The sequence below is a fragment of the Bufo gargarizans genome, unplaced genomic scaffold (assembly GCF_014858855.1).
Source record: "Bufo gargarizans isolate SCDJY-AF-19 unplaced genomic scaffold, ASM1485885v1 original_scaffold_1895_pilon, whole genome shotgun sequence".
Taxonomy (NCBI): Eukaryota; Metazoa; Chordata; class Amphibia; order Anura; family Bufonidae; genus Bufo; species Bufo gargarizans.
In genome coordinates this window covers 106,539-122,015 of record NW_025334560.1, presented here as the reverse complement: position 1 = coordinate 122,015, position 15,477 = coordinate 106,539, and the positions used below count along the sequence as shown (strand labels likewise).

The following is a 15,477-nucleotide window of genomic DNA, read 5'->3' as shown; positions in this document are numbered from 1 at the left end:
ACAGCGTGCTCTGCTCAGAGTCTGACACTACTGCAGGCAGCAGAGATATAACAACACGGCCACTATCAGTGTGAACACTACATCTACCATAGTGTACTACAGCGTGCTCTGCTCAGAGTCTGACACTACTGCAGGCAGCAGAGATATAACAACACGGCCACTATCAGTGTGAACACTACATCTACCATAGTGTACTACAGCGTGCTCTGCTCAGAGTCTGACACTACTGCAGGCAGCAGAGATGTAACAACACGACCACTATCAGTGTGAACACCACATCTACCATAGTGTACTACAGCGTGCTCTGCTCAGAGTCTGACACTACTGCAGGCAGCAGAGATGTAACAACATGGCCACTATCAGTGTGAACACCACATCTACCATAGTGTACTACAGCGTGCTCTGCTCAGAGTCTGACACTACTGCAGGCAGCAGAGATGTAACAACATGGCCACTATCAGTGTGAACACTACATCTACCATAGTGTACTACAGCGTGCTCTGCTCAGAGTCTGACACAACTGCAGGCAGCAGAGATATAACACGGCCACTATCAGTGCTAACACTACATCTACCATAGTGTACTACAGCGTGCTCTGCTTAGAGTCTGACACTACTGCAGGCAGCAGAGATGTAACAACACGACCACTATCAGTGTGAACACTACATCTACCATAGTGTACTACAGCGTGCTCTGCTCAGAGTCTGACACTACTGCAGGCAGCAGAGATGTAACAACACGGCCACTATCAGGGTGAACACCACATCTACCATAGTGTACTACAGCGTGCTCTGCTCAGAGTCTGACACTACTGCAGGCAGCAGAGATGTAACAACACGGCCACTATCAGTGTGAACACCACACCTACCATGATGTACTACAGCGTGCTCTGCTCAGAGTCTGACACTACTGCAGGCAGCAGAGATATAACAACACGGCCACTATCAGTGTGAACACCACACCTACCATAGTGTACTACAGCGTGCTCTGCTCAGAGTCTGACACTACTGCAGGCAGCAGAGATGTAACACCATGACGACTATCAGTGCTAACACTACATCTACCATAGTGTACTACAGCATGATCTGCTCAGAGTCTGACACTACTGCAGGCAGCAGAGATGTAACAACACAACCACTATCAGTGTGAACACCACATCTACCATGATGTACTACAGCGTGCTCTGCTCAGAGTCTGACACTACTGCAGGCAGCAGAGATGTAACAACACGACCACTATCAGTGTGAACACCACATCTACCATAGTGTACTACAGCGTGCTCTGCTCAGAGTCTGACACTACTGTAGGCAGCAGAGATGTAACAACACGGCCACTATCAGTGTAAACACCACATCTACCATAGTGTACTACAGCGTGCTCTGCTCAGAGTCTGACACTAATGCAGGCAGCAGAGATGTAACACCATGACACTATCAGTGTGAACACCACATCTACCATAGTGTACTACAGCGTGCTCTGCTCAGAGTCTGACACTACTGCAGGCAGCAGAGATGTAACAACACGACCACTATCAGTGTGAACACCACATCTACCATAGTGTACTACAGCGTGCTCTGCTCAGAGTCTGACACTACTGCAGGCAGCAGAGATGTAACAACACGGCCACTATCAGTGTGAACACCACATCTACCATAGTGTACTACAGCGTGCTCTGCTCAGAGTCTGACACTACTGCAGGCAGCAGAGATATAACAACACGGCCACTATCAGTGCTAACACTACATCTACCATAGTGTACTACAGCGTGCTCTGCTCAGAGTCTGACACTACTGCAGGCAGCAGAGATGTAACAACACGACCACTATCAGTGTGAACACTACATCTACCATAGTGTACTACAGCGTGCTCTGCTCAGAGTCTGACACTACTGCAGGCAGCAGAGATGTAACAACACGGCCACTATCAGTGTGAACACCACATCTACCATAGTGTACTACAGCGTGCTCTGCTCAGAGTCTGACACTACTGCAGGCAGCAGAGATGTAACAACACGGCCACTATCAGTGTGAACACCACATCTACCATAGATGTACTACAGCGTGCTCTGCTCAGAGTCTGACACTACTGCAGGCAGCAGAGATGTAACAACACGGCCACTATCAGTGTGAACACCACATCTACCATAGTGTACTACAGCGTGCTCTGCTCAGAGTCTGACACTACTGCAGGCAGCAGAGATGTAACACGACCACTATCAGTGTGAACACTACATCTACCATAGTGTACTACAGCGTGCTCTGCTCAGAGTCTGACACTACTGCAGGCAGCAGAGATGTAACAACACGACCACTATCAGTGTGAACACCACATCTACCATAGTGTACTACAGCGTGCTCTGCTCAGAGTCTGACACTACTGCAGGCAGCAGAGATGTAACAACACGACCACTATCAGTGCTAACACTACATCTACCATAGTGTACTACAGCGTGCTCTGCTCAGAGTCTGACACTACTGCAGGCAGCAGAGATGTAACAACACTACCACTATCAGTGTGAACACCACACCTACTATCATGTACTACAGCGTGCTCTGCTCAGAGTCTGACACTACTGCAGGCAGCAGAGATGTAACAACACGACCACTATCAGTGTGAACACCACATCTACCATAGTGTACTACAGCGTGCTCTGCTCAGAGTCTGACACTACTGCAGGCAGCAGAGATGTAACAACACGGCCACTATCAGTGTGAACACCACATCTACCATAGTGTACTACAGCGTGCCTCTGCTCAGAGTCTGACACTACTGCAGGCAGCAGAGATGTAACAACACGACCACTATCAGTGTGAACACCACATCTACCATAGTGTACTACAGCGTGCTCTGCTCAGAGTCTGACACTACTGCAGGCAGCAGAGATGTAACAACACGACCACTATCAGTGTGAACACTACATCTACCATAGTGTACTACAGCGTGCTCTGCTCAGAGTCTGACACTACTGCAGGCAGCAGAGATGTAACAACACGACCACTATCAGTGTAACACGCACATCTACTATCATGTACTACAGCGTGCTCTGCTCAGAGTCTGACACTACTGCAGGCAGCAGAGATATAACAACACGGCCACTATCAGTGTGAACACTACATCTACCATAGTGTACTACAGCGTGCTCTGCTCAGAGTCTGACACTACTGCAGGCAGCAGAGATGTAACAACACGACCACTATCAGTGTGAACACCACATCCTACCATAGTGCACTACAGCGTGCTCTGCTCAGAGTCTGACACTACTGCAGGCAGCAGAGATGTAACAACACGACCACTATCAGTGTGAACACCACATCTACCATAGTGTACTACAGCGTGCTCTGCTCAGAGTCTGACACTACTGCAGGCAGCAGAGATGTAACAACACGGCCACTATCAGTGTGAACACCACATCTACCATAGTGTACTACAGCAAGCTCTGCTCAGAGTCTGACACTACTGCAGGCAGCAGAGATGTAACAACACAACCACTATCAGTGTGAACACTCACATCTACCATAGTGTACTACAGCGTGCTCTGCTCAGAGTCTGACACTACTGCAGGCAGCAGAGATGTAACAACACGACCACTATCAGTGTGAACACCACATCTACCATAGTGTACTACAGCGTGCTCTGCTCAGAGTCTGACACTACTGCAGGCAGCAGAGATGTAACAACACGACCACTATCAGTGTGAACACCACATCTACCATAGTGTACTACAGCGTGCTCTGCTCAGAGTCTGACACTACTGCAGGCAGCAGAGATATAACAACACGGCCACTATCAGTGTGAACACCACATCTACCATAGTGTACTACAGCGTGCTCTGCTCAGAGTCTGACACTACTGCAGGCAGCAGAGATGTAACAACACGACCACTATCAGTGTGAACACCACATCTACCATAGTGTACTACAGCGTGCTCTGCTCAGAGTCTGACACTACTGCAGGCAGCAGAGATGTAACAACACGACCACTATCAGTGTGAACACCACATCTACCATAGTGTACTACAGCGTGCTCTGCTCAGAGTCTGACACTACTGCAGGCAGCAGAGATGTAACAACACGACCACTATCAGTGTGAACACCACATCTACCATAGTGTACTACAGCGTGCTCTGCTCAGAGTCTGACACTACTGCAGGCAGCAGAGATGTAACAACACGGCACTATCAGTGTGAACACCACATCTACCATAGTGTACTACAGCGTGCTCTGCTCAGAGTCTGACACTACTGCAGGCAGCAGAGATGTAACAACACGGCCACTATCAGTGTGAACACCACATCTACCATAGTGTACTACAGCGTGCTCTGCTCAGAGTCTGACACTACTGCAGGCAGCAGAGATGTAACAACACGGCCACTATCAGTGTGAACACCACATCTACCATAGTGTACTACAGCGTGCTCTGCTCAGAGTCTGACACTACTGCAGGCAGCAGAGATGTAACAACACGACCACTATCAGTGTGAACACCACATCTACCATAGTGTACTACAGCGTGCTCTGCTCAGAGTCTGACACTACTGCAGGCAGCAGAGATGTAACAACACGGCCACTATCAGTGTGAACACCACATCTACCATAGTGTACTACAGCGTGCTCTGCTCAGAGTCTGACACTACTGCAGGCAGCAGAGATGTAACAACACGGCCACTATCAGTGTGAACACCACATCTACCATAGTGTACTACAGCGTGCTCTGCTCAGAGTCTGACACTACTGCAGGCAGCAGAGATGTAACAACACGACCACTATCAGTGTGAACACCACATCTACCATAGTGTACTACAGCGTGCTCTGCTCAGAGTCTGACACTACTGCAGGCAGCAGAGATGTAACAACACGGCCACTATCAGTGTGAACACCACATCTACCATAGTGTACTACAGCGTGCTCTGCTCAGAGTCTGACACTACTGCAGGCAGCAGAGATGTAACAACACGGACCACTATCAGTGTGAACACCTACATCTACCATAGTGTACTACAGCGTGCTCTGCTCAGAGTCTGACACTACTGCAGGCAGCAGAGATGTAACAACACGGCCACTATCAGTGTGAACACCACATCTACCATAGTGTACTACAGCGTGCTCTGCTCAGAGTCTGACACTACTGCAGGCAGCAGAGATATAACAACACGACCACTATCAGTGTGAACACCACATCTACCATAGTGTACTACAGCGTGCTCTGCTCAGAGTCTGACACTACTGCAGGCAGCAGAGATGTAACAACACGACCACTATCAGTGTGAACACCACATCTACCATAGTGTACTACAGCGTGCTCTGCTCAGAGTCTGACACTACTGCAGGCAGCAGAGATGTAACAACACGACCACTATCAGTGTGAACACCACATCTACCATAGTGTACTACAGCGTGCTCTGCTCAGAGTCTGACACTACTGCAGGCAGCAGAGATGTAACAACACGACCACTATCAGTGTGAACACTACATCTACCATAGTGTACTACAGCGTGCTCTGCTCAGAGTCTGACACTACTGCAGGCAGCAGAGATGTAACAACACTATCAGTGTGAACACCACATCTACCATAGTGTACTACAGAGTGCTCTGCTCAGAGTCTGACACTACTGCAGGCAGCAGAGATGTAACAACACGGCCACTATCAGTGTGAACACCACATCTACCATAGTGTACTACAGCGTGCTCTGCTCAGAGTCTGACACTACTGCAGGCAGCAGAGATGTAACAACACGACCACTATCAGTGTGAACACCACATCTACCATAGTGTACTACAGCGTGCTCTGCTCAGAGTCTGACACTACTGCAGGCAGCAGAGATGTAACAACACGACCACTATCAGTGTGAACACCACATCTACCATAGTGTACTACAGCGTGCTCTGCTCAGAGTCTGACACTACTGCAGGCAGCAGAGATGTAACACCACGACCACTATCAGTGTGAACACCACATCTACCATAGTGTACTACAGCGTGCTCTGCTCAGAGTCTGACACTACTGCAGGCAGCAGAGATGTAACAACACGACCACTATCAGTGTGAACACCACATCTACCATAGTGTACTACAGCGTGCTCTGCTCAGAGTCTGACACTACTGCAGGCAGCAGAGATGTAACAACACGACCACTATCAGTGTGAACACTACATCTACCATAGTGTACTACAGCGTGCTCTGCTCAGAGTCTGACACTACTGCAGGCAGCAGAGATGTAACACGACCACTATCAGTGTGAACACTACATCTACCATAGTGTACTACAGCGTGCTCTGCTCAGAGTCTGACACTACTGCAGGCAGCAGAGATGTAACAACACGACCACTATCAGTGTGAACACCACATCTACCATAGTGTACTACAGCGTGCTCTGCTCAGAGTCTGACACTACTGCAGGCAGCAGAGATGTAACAACACGGCCACTATCAGTGTGAACACCACATCTACCATAGTGTACTACAGCGTGCTCTGCTCAGAGTCTGACACTACTGCAGGCAGCAGAGATGTAACAACACGGCCACTATCAGTGTGAACACCACATCTACCATAGTGTACTACAGCGTGCTCTGCTCAGAGTCTGACACTACTGCAGGCAGCAGAGATATAACAACACGACCACTATCAGTGTGAACACTACATCTACCATAGTGTACTACAGCGTGCTCTGCTCAGTGTCTGACACTACTGCAGGCAGCAGAGATGTAACAACACGGCCACTATCAGTGTGAACACCACATCTACCATAGTGTACTACAGCGTGCTCTGCTCAGAGTCTGACACTACTGCAGGCAGCAGAGATGTAACAACACGGCCACTATCAGTGTGAACACTACATCTACCATAGTGTACTACAGCGTGCTCTGCTCAGAGTCTGACACTACTGCAGGCAGCAGAGATGTAACAACACGGCCACTATCAGTGTGAACACCACATCTACCATAGTGTACTACAGCGTGCTCTGCTCAGAGTCTGACACTACTGCAGGCAGCAGAGATGTAACAACACGACCACTATCAGTGTGAACACCACATCTACCATAGTGTACTACAGCGTGCTCTGCTCAGAGTCTGACACTACTGCAGGCAGCAGAGATGTAACAACACGACCACTATCAGTGTGAACACCACATCTACCATAGTGTACTACAGCGTGCTCTGCTCAGAGTCTGACACTACTGCAGGCAGCAGAGATGTAACAACATGACCACTATCAGTGTGAACACTACATCTACCATAGTGTACTACAGCGTGCTCTGCTCAGAGTCTGACACTACTGCAGGCAGCAGAGATGTAACAACACGACCACTATCAGTGTGAACACCACATCTACCATAGTGTACTACATCGTGCTCTGCTCAGAGTCTGACACTACTGCAGGTAGCAGAGATGTAACAACACGGCCACTATCAGTGCTAACACTACATCTACCATAGTGTACTACAGCGTGCTCTGCTCAGAGTCTGACACTACTGCAGGCAGCAGAGATGTAACAACACGACCACTATCAGTGTGAACACTACATCTACCATAGTGTACTACAGCGTGCTCTGCTCAGAGTCTGACACTACTGCAGGCAGCAGAGATGTAACAACACGACCACTATCAGTGTGAACACCACATCTACCATAGTGTACTACAGCGTGCTCTGCTCAGAGTCTGACACTACTGCAGGCAGCAGAGATGTAACAACACGACCACTATCAGTGTGAACACTACATCTACCATAGTGTACTACAGCGTGCTCTGCTCAGAGTCTGACACTACTGCAGGCAGCAGAGATGTAACAACACGACCACTATCAGTGTGAACACTACATCTACCATAGTGTACTACAGCGTGCTCTGCTCAGAGTCTGACACTACTGCAGGCAGCAGAGATGTAACAACACTGACCACTATCAGTGTGAACACTACATCTACCATAGTGTACTACAGCGTGCTCTGCTCAGAGTCTGACACTACTGCAGGCAGCAGAGATGTAACAACACGACCACTATCAGTGTGAACACCACATCTACCATAGTGTACTACAGCGTGCTCTGCTCAGAGTCTGACACTACTGCAGGCAGCAGAGATGTAACAACACGACCACTATCAGTGTGAACACCACATCTACCATAGTGTACTACAGCGTGCTCTGCTCAGAGTCTGACACTACTGCAGGCAGCAGAGATGTAACAACACGGCCACTATCAGTGTGAACACCACATCTACCATAGTGTACTACAGCGTGCTCTGCTCAGAGTCTGACACTACTGCAGGCAGCAGAGATGTAACAACACGGCCACTATCAGTGTGAACACCACATCTACCATAGTGTACTACAGCGTGCTCTGCTCAGAGTCTGACACTACTGCAGGCAGCAGAGATGTAACAACACGACCACTATCAGTGTGAACACCACATCTACCATAGTGTACTACAGCGTGCTCTGCTCAGAGTCTGACACTACTGCAGGCAGCAGAGATGTAACAACACTGACCACTATCAGTGTGAACACCACATCTACCATAGTGTACTACAGCGTGCTCTGCTCAGAGTCTGACACTACTGCAGGCAGCAGAGATGTAACAACACGGCCACTATCAGTGTGAACACCACATCTACCATAGTGTACTACAGCGTGCTCTGCTCAGAGTCTGACACTACTGCAGGCAGCAGAGATGTAACAACACGGACCACTATCAGTGTGAACACCACATCTACCATAGTGTACTACAGCGTGCTCTGCTCAGAGTCTGACACTACTGCAGGCAGCAGAGATGTAACAACACGACCACTATCAGTGTGAACACCACATCTACCATAGTGTACTACAGCTGTGCTCTGCTCAGAGTCTGACACTACTGCAGGCAGCAGAGATGTAACAACACGACCACTATCAGTGTGAACACTACATCTACCATAGTGTACTACAGCGTGCTCTGCTCAGAGTCTGACACTACTGCAGGCAGCAGAGATGTAACAACACGACCACTATCAGTGTGAACACCACATCTACCATAGTGTACTACAGCGTGCTCTGCTCAGAGTCTGACACTACTGCAGGCAGCAGAGATGTAACAACACGACCACTATCAGTGTGAACACCACATCTACCATAGTGTACTACAGCGTGCTCTGCTCAGAGTCTGACACTACTGCAGGCAGCAGAGATATAACAACACGACCACTATCAGTGTGAACACCACATCTACCATAGTGTACTACAGCGTGCTCTGCTCAGAGTCTGACACTACTGCAGGCAGCAGAGATGTAACAACATGACCACTATCAGGGTGAACACTACATCTACCATAGTGTACTACAGCGTGCTCTGCTCAGAGTCTGACACTACTGCAGGCAGCAGAGATGTAACACGGCCACTATCAGTGTGAACACCACATCTACCATAGTGTACTACAGCGTGCTCTGCTCAGAGTCTGACACTACTGCAGGCAGCAGAGATGTAACAACACGACCACTATCAGTGTGAACACTACATCTACCATAGTGCACTACAGCGTGCTCTGCTCAGAGTCTGACACTACTGCAGGCAGCAGAGATATAACACGGCCACTATCAGTGTGAACACTACATCTACCATAGTGTACTACAGCGTGCTCTGCTCAGAGTCTGACACTACTGCAGGCAGCAGAGATGTAACAACACGGCCACTATCAGTGTGAACACCACATCTACCATAGTGTACTACAGCGTGCTCTGCTCAGAGTCTGACACTACTGCAGGCAGCAGAGATGTAACAACACGACCACTATCAGTGTGAACACCACATCTACCATAGTGTACTACAGCGTGCTCTGCTCAGAGTCTGACACTACTGCAGGCAGCAGAGATGTAACAACACGGCCACTATCAGTGTGAACACCACATCTACCATAGTGTACTACAGCGTCCTCTGCTCAGAGTCTGACACCACTGCAGGCAGCAGAGATGTAACAACACGACCACTATCAGTGTGAACACCACATCTACCATAGTGTACTACAGCGTGCTCTGCTCAGAGTCTGACACTACTGCAGGCAGCAGAGATGTAACAACACGGCCACTATCAGTGTGAACACCACATCTACCATAGTGTACTACAGCGTGCTCTGCTCAGAGTCTGACACTACTGCAGGCAGCAGAGATGTAACAACACGGCCACTATCAGTGTGAACACCACATCTACCATAGTGTACTACAGCGTGCTCTGCTCAGAGTCTGACACTACTGCAGGCAGCAGAGATGTAACAACACGACCACTATCAGTGTGAACACCACATCTACCATAGTGTACTACAGCGTGCTCTGCTCAGAGTCTGACACTACTGCAGGCAGCAGAGATGTAACAACACGGCCACTATCAGTGTGAACACCACACCTACCATAGTGTACTACAGCGTGCTCTGCTCAGAGTCTGACACTACTGCAGGCAGCAGAGATGTAACAACACGACCACTATCAGTGTGAACACCACACCACAGGCAGCAGAGAGCTATGGCTTCCTTTAGCCTGAATGCCAGAATTTCTGTGACTGCAGCTTTGAGTGTGACTAGAGAAATCATGGGTCAGTACTCACCTGGGTACTTTTGCCGGCGCCGGGCTCTGCACAAACCAGGACGATGTTACTGCTCTGCAGACTCTCCAGGAACTGGTATTTCACACTCCATATAGACAATGACCGCCGTCCGGCGAGCAGCTGATAATAGCGCGAGGAAAACGGGAGACCATCAAAGGGGTTCTGCTCCAGGTCATCCCGCTCCAGGTCATCCCGCTCCAGGTCATCCAAAAGAACAGTGTCCTCTTCTACCAGCTGCCTCTCCTCTGAAGAGACGTCTGTCGACTCCATACAAGCCGAGATGGACCAAGGCCTAGACACAGATAATAAGTGAGTGACCATGTACCTCACTGACCACGAGGGGCTGTGCGCGCGCGGTGTGCGGGGGCACGTCAGGAGGAGCGGTGCGCGGGGGCACGTCAGGAGGAGCGGTGCGCGGGGGCACGTCAGGAGGAGCGGTGCGCGGGGGCACGTCAGGAGGAGCGGTGCGCGGGGGCACGTCAGGAGGAGCGGTGCGCGGGGGCACGTCAGGAGGAGCGGTGCGCGGGGGCACGTCAGGAGGAGCGGTGCGCGGGGGCACGTCAGGAGGAGCGGTGCGCGGGGGCACGTCAGGAGGAGCGGTGCGGGGTCAAGTCAGAGGAGCGGTGCCGGGGACACGTCAGGAGGAGCGGTGCGCGGGGGCACGTCAGGAGGAGCGGTGCGCGGGGGCACGTCAGGAGGAGCGGTGCGCGGGGGCACGTCAGGAGGAGCGGTGCGCGGGGACACGTCAGGAGGAGCGGTGCGCGGGGGCACGTCAGGAGGAGCGGGGTGCGGGGACACGTCAGGAGGAGCGGGGTGCGGGGACACGTCAGGAGGAGCGGTGCGCGGGGGCACGTTAGGAGGAGTAGATGACATGTTAGGAGGAGTAGTTGACATGTTAGGAGGAGTAGTTGACATGTTAGGAGGAGTAGTTGACATGTTAGGAGGAGCAGTGTGCGAGGACACGTCAGGAGGAGCGGTGCGCGGCGACACGTCAGGAGGAGCGGTGCGCGGCGACACGTCAGGAGGAGCGGGGCGCGGCGACACGTCAGGAGGAGCGGTGCGCGGCGACACGTCAGGAGGAGCGGTGCGCGGCGACACGTCAGGAGGAGCGGTGCGCGGCGACACGTCAGGAGGAGCGGTGCGCGGCGACACGTCAGGAGGAGCGGTGCGCGGCGACACGTCAGGAGGAGCGGTGCGCGGCGACACGTCAGGAGGAGCGGTGCGCGGCGACACGTCAGGAGGAGCGGTGCGCGGCGACACGTCAGGAGGAGCGGTGCGCGGCGACACGTCAGGAGGAGCGGTGCGCGGCGACACGTCAGGAGGAGCGGTGCGCGGGGACACGTCAGGAGGAGCGGTGCGCGGGGACACGTCAGGAGGAGCGGGGCGCGGCGACACGTCAGGAGGAGCGGTGCGCGGCGACACGTCAGGAGGAGCGGTGCGCGGCGACACGTCAGGAGGAGCGGTGCGCGGCGACACGTCAGGAGGAGCGGTGCGCGGGGACACGTCAGGAGGAGCGGTGCGCGGGGACACGTCAGGAGGAGCGGTGCGCGGGGACACGTCAGGAGGAGCGGTGCGCGGGGACACGTCAGGAGGAGCGGTGGGCGGGGACACGTCAGGAGGAGTAGTTGACATGTTAGGAGGAGTAGTTGACACGTTAGGAGGAGTAGTTGACACGTTAGGAGGAGCAGTGTGCGGGTACACGTCAGGAGGAGCGGTGCGCAGGGACACGTCAGGAGGAGCGGTGCGCGGGGACACGTCAGGAGGAGCGGTGCGCGGAGACACGTCAGGAGGAGCGGTGCGCGGGGGACACGTCAGAGGAGCGTTGCGCGGGGACACGTCAGGAGAAGCGGTGCGCGGGGACACGTCAGGAGGAGCGGTGCGCGGGGACACGTCAGGAGGAGCGGTGCGCGGGGACACGTCAGGAGGAGCGGTGCGCGGGGACACGTCAGTAGGAGTAGTTGACACGTTAGGAGGAGTAGTTGACATGTTAGGAGGAGTAGTTGACACGTTAGGAGGAGTAGTTGACACGTTAGGAGGAGTAGTTGACACGTTAGGAGGAGTAGTTGACATGTTAGGAGGAGTAGTTGACATGTTAGGAGGAGCAGTGTGCGGGGACACGTCAGGAGGAGTAGTTGACATGTTAGGAGGAGTAGTTGACACGTTAGGAGGAGTAGTTGACACGTTAGGAGGAGTAGTTGACACGTTAGGAGGAGTAGTTGACACGTTAGGAGGAGTAGTTGACATGTTAGGAGTATCCGGTGACAGTGGAGCGCACGGTGACGAGATGCCGCACGCACTGTGCAGGAGGTTATTCACACACAGCCGTCAGCACAGTCATCCCGGGGTCTCACCTCTAGCTGACTCTAGCAGACGATGGTTCACAGTTCCGCCCACACCTTCGCTTACTTCCGCCCTCAATTCCCAGCTGCCGATCGCTGCTGACGTCACTTCCGACACATCCGTCACTTTCACAATGACTTCCGCCTACATTTCCCAGCATGCCCCGGGGAAAGCGCAGACTCTTTGCCCACTACACCCAGGTCACGCCCACAAATTAACCCCTTCATCACCTGACTTCTTTCCACCACTACAGTATAACAGAACTATAGCAGCCGCAGACTGTATCACCAGTGTATGGCTTAGATACCCCGTATCACCAGTGTCAGCAGACTGTATCACCAGTGCATGGCTTAGATACCCTGTATCACCAGTGTCAGCAGACTGTATCACCAGTGTACGGCTTAGATACCCTGTATCCCCAGTGTAAGCAGACTGTATCAGCAGTGCATGGCTTAGATACCCCGTATCACCAGTGTCAGCAGACTGTATCACCAGTGTACGGCTTAGATACCCCGTATCACCAGTGTCAGCAGACTGTATCACCAGTGTATGGCTTAGATACCCAGTATCACCAGTGTCAGCAGACTGTATCACCAGTGCATGGCTTAGATACCCTGTATCACCAGTGTCAGCAGACTGTATCACCAGTGTACGGCTTAGATACCCTGTATCCCCAGTGTAAGCAGACTGTATCAGCAGTGCATGGCTTAGATACCCCGTATCACCAGTGTCAGCAGACTGTATCACCAGTGTCAGCAGACTGTATCACCAGTGTCAGCAGACTGTATCACCAGTGTCAGCAGACTGTATCACCAGTGTACGGCTTAGATACCCTGTATCACCAGTGTCAGCAGACTGTATCACCAGTGTACGGCTTAGATACCCTGTATCCCCAGTGTAAGCAGACTGTATCAGCAGTGCATGGCTTAGATACCCTGTATCACCAGTGTCAGCAGACTGTATCACCAGTGTCAGCAGACTGTATCACCAGTGTCAGCAGACTGTATCACCAGTGTACGGCTTAGATACCCCCTATAACCAGTGTCAGCAGACTGTATCACCAGTGCATGGCTTAGATACCCCCTATAACCAGTGTCAGCAGACTGTATCACCAGTGTACGGCTTAGATACCCCCTATAACCAGTGTCAGCAGACTGTATCACCAGTGTACGGCTTAGATACCCCGTATCACCAGTGTCAGCAGACTGTATCACTAGTGTATGGCTTAGATACCCCCTATAACCAGTGTCAGCAGTCTGTATCACCAGTGTATGGCTTAGATACCCTGTATCACCAGTGTCAGCAGACTGTATCACCAGTGTATGGCTTAGATACCCTGTATCACCAGTGTCAGCAGACTGTATCACCAGTGTATGGCTTAGATACCCCGTATCACCAGTGTCAGCAGACTGTATCACCAGTATATGGCTTAGATACCCCGTATCACCAGTGTCAGCAGACTGTATCACCAGTGTACGGCTTAGATACCCTGTATCCCCAGTGTCAGCAGACTGTATCACCAGTGTACGGCTTAGATACCCCGTATCACCAGTGTCAGCAGACTGTATCACCAGTGTATGGCTTAGATACCCCCTATAACCAGTGTCAGCAGTCTGTATCACCAGTGTATGGCTTAGATACCCTGTATCACCAGTGTCAGCAGACTGTATCACCAGTGTACGGCTTAGATTCCCTGTATCACCAGTGTCAGCAGACTGTATCACCAGTGTATGGCTTAGATACCCCGTATCACCAGTGTCAGCAGACTGTATCACCAGTATATGGCTTAGATACCCCGTATCACCAGTGTCAGCAGACTGTATCACCAGTATATGGCTTAGATACCGTGTATCACCAGTGTCAGCAGACTGTATCACCAGTGCATGGCGTAGATACCCCGTATCACCAGTGTCAGCAGACTGTATCACTAGTGTATGGCTTAGATACCCCCTATAACCAGTGTCAGCAGTCTGTATCACCAGTGTATGGCTTAGATACCCTGTATCACCAGTGTCAGCAGACTGTATCACCAGTGTACGGCTTAGATACCCCGTATCACCAGTGTCAGCAGACTGTATCACCAGTGTATGGCTTAGATACCCCGTATCACCAGTGTCAGCAGACTGTATCACCAGTGTATGGCTTAGATACCCCGTATCACCAGTGTCAGCAGACTGTATCACCAGTATATGGCTTAGATACCCCCTATAACCAGTGTCAGAAGTCTGTATCACCAGTGTATGGCTTAGATACCCTGTATCCCCAGTGTCAGCAGACTGTATCACCAGTGTACGGCTTAGATACCCCCTATAACCAGTGTCAGCAGACTGTATCACCAGTATATGGCTTAGATACCCCCTATTACCAGTGTCAGCAGACTGTATCACCAGTATATGGCTTAGATACCCCCTATAACCAGTGTCAGCAGACTGTATCACCAGTGTATGGCTTAGATACCCCGTATCACCAGTGTCAGCAGACTGTATCACCAGTGTACGGCTTAGATACCCTGTATCTCCAGTGTCAGCAGACTGTATCACCAGTATATGGCTTAGATACCCCCTATAACCAGTGTCAGC

The 15,477-nt window shown here is 51.5% G+C and overlaps 2 protein-coding genes across 3 annotated transcripts in view; both read right to left on the bottom strand.

The window, feature by feature from the left end:
- DQX1 (DEAQ-box RNA dependent ATPase 1) overlaps window positions 1–13,000 on the bottom strand; it is a 32,997-nt gene extending 19,997 nt beyond the window's left edge. The window contains exons 1-2 of one of the 2 annotated variants that reach the window (XM_044274611.1): window positions 12,910–13,000; window positions 10,559–10,850 (exon numbers count right to left, since the gene is read on the bottom strand). In XM_044274611.1, coding sequence (XP_044130546.1) covers window positions 10,559–10,828 — 270 coding nt within the window. In that variant the 5' untranslated portion in view covers window positions 10,829–10,850; window positions 12,910–13,000. The other variant, XM_044274612.1, reaches the window with a different exon arrangement.
- On the bottom strand, window positions 11,171–12,802 carry LOC122923781 (basic proline-rich protein-like). Its single transcript, XM_044274621.1, has one exon. It carries the CDS (start codon window positions 12,800–12,802, stop codon window positions 11,171–11,173), a length of 1,632 nt encoding a protein of 543 aa, XP_044130556.1.
- Window positions 13,001–15,477: the final 2,477 nt, after the last annotated feature.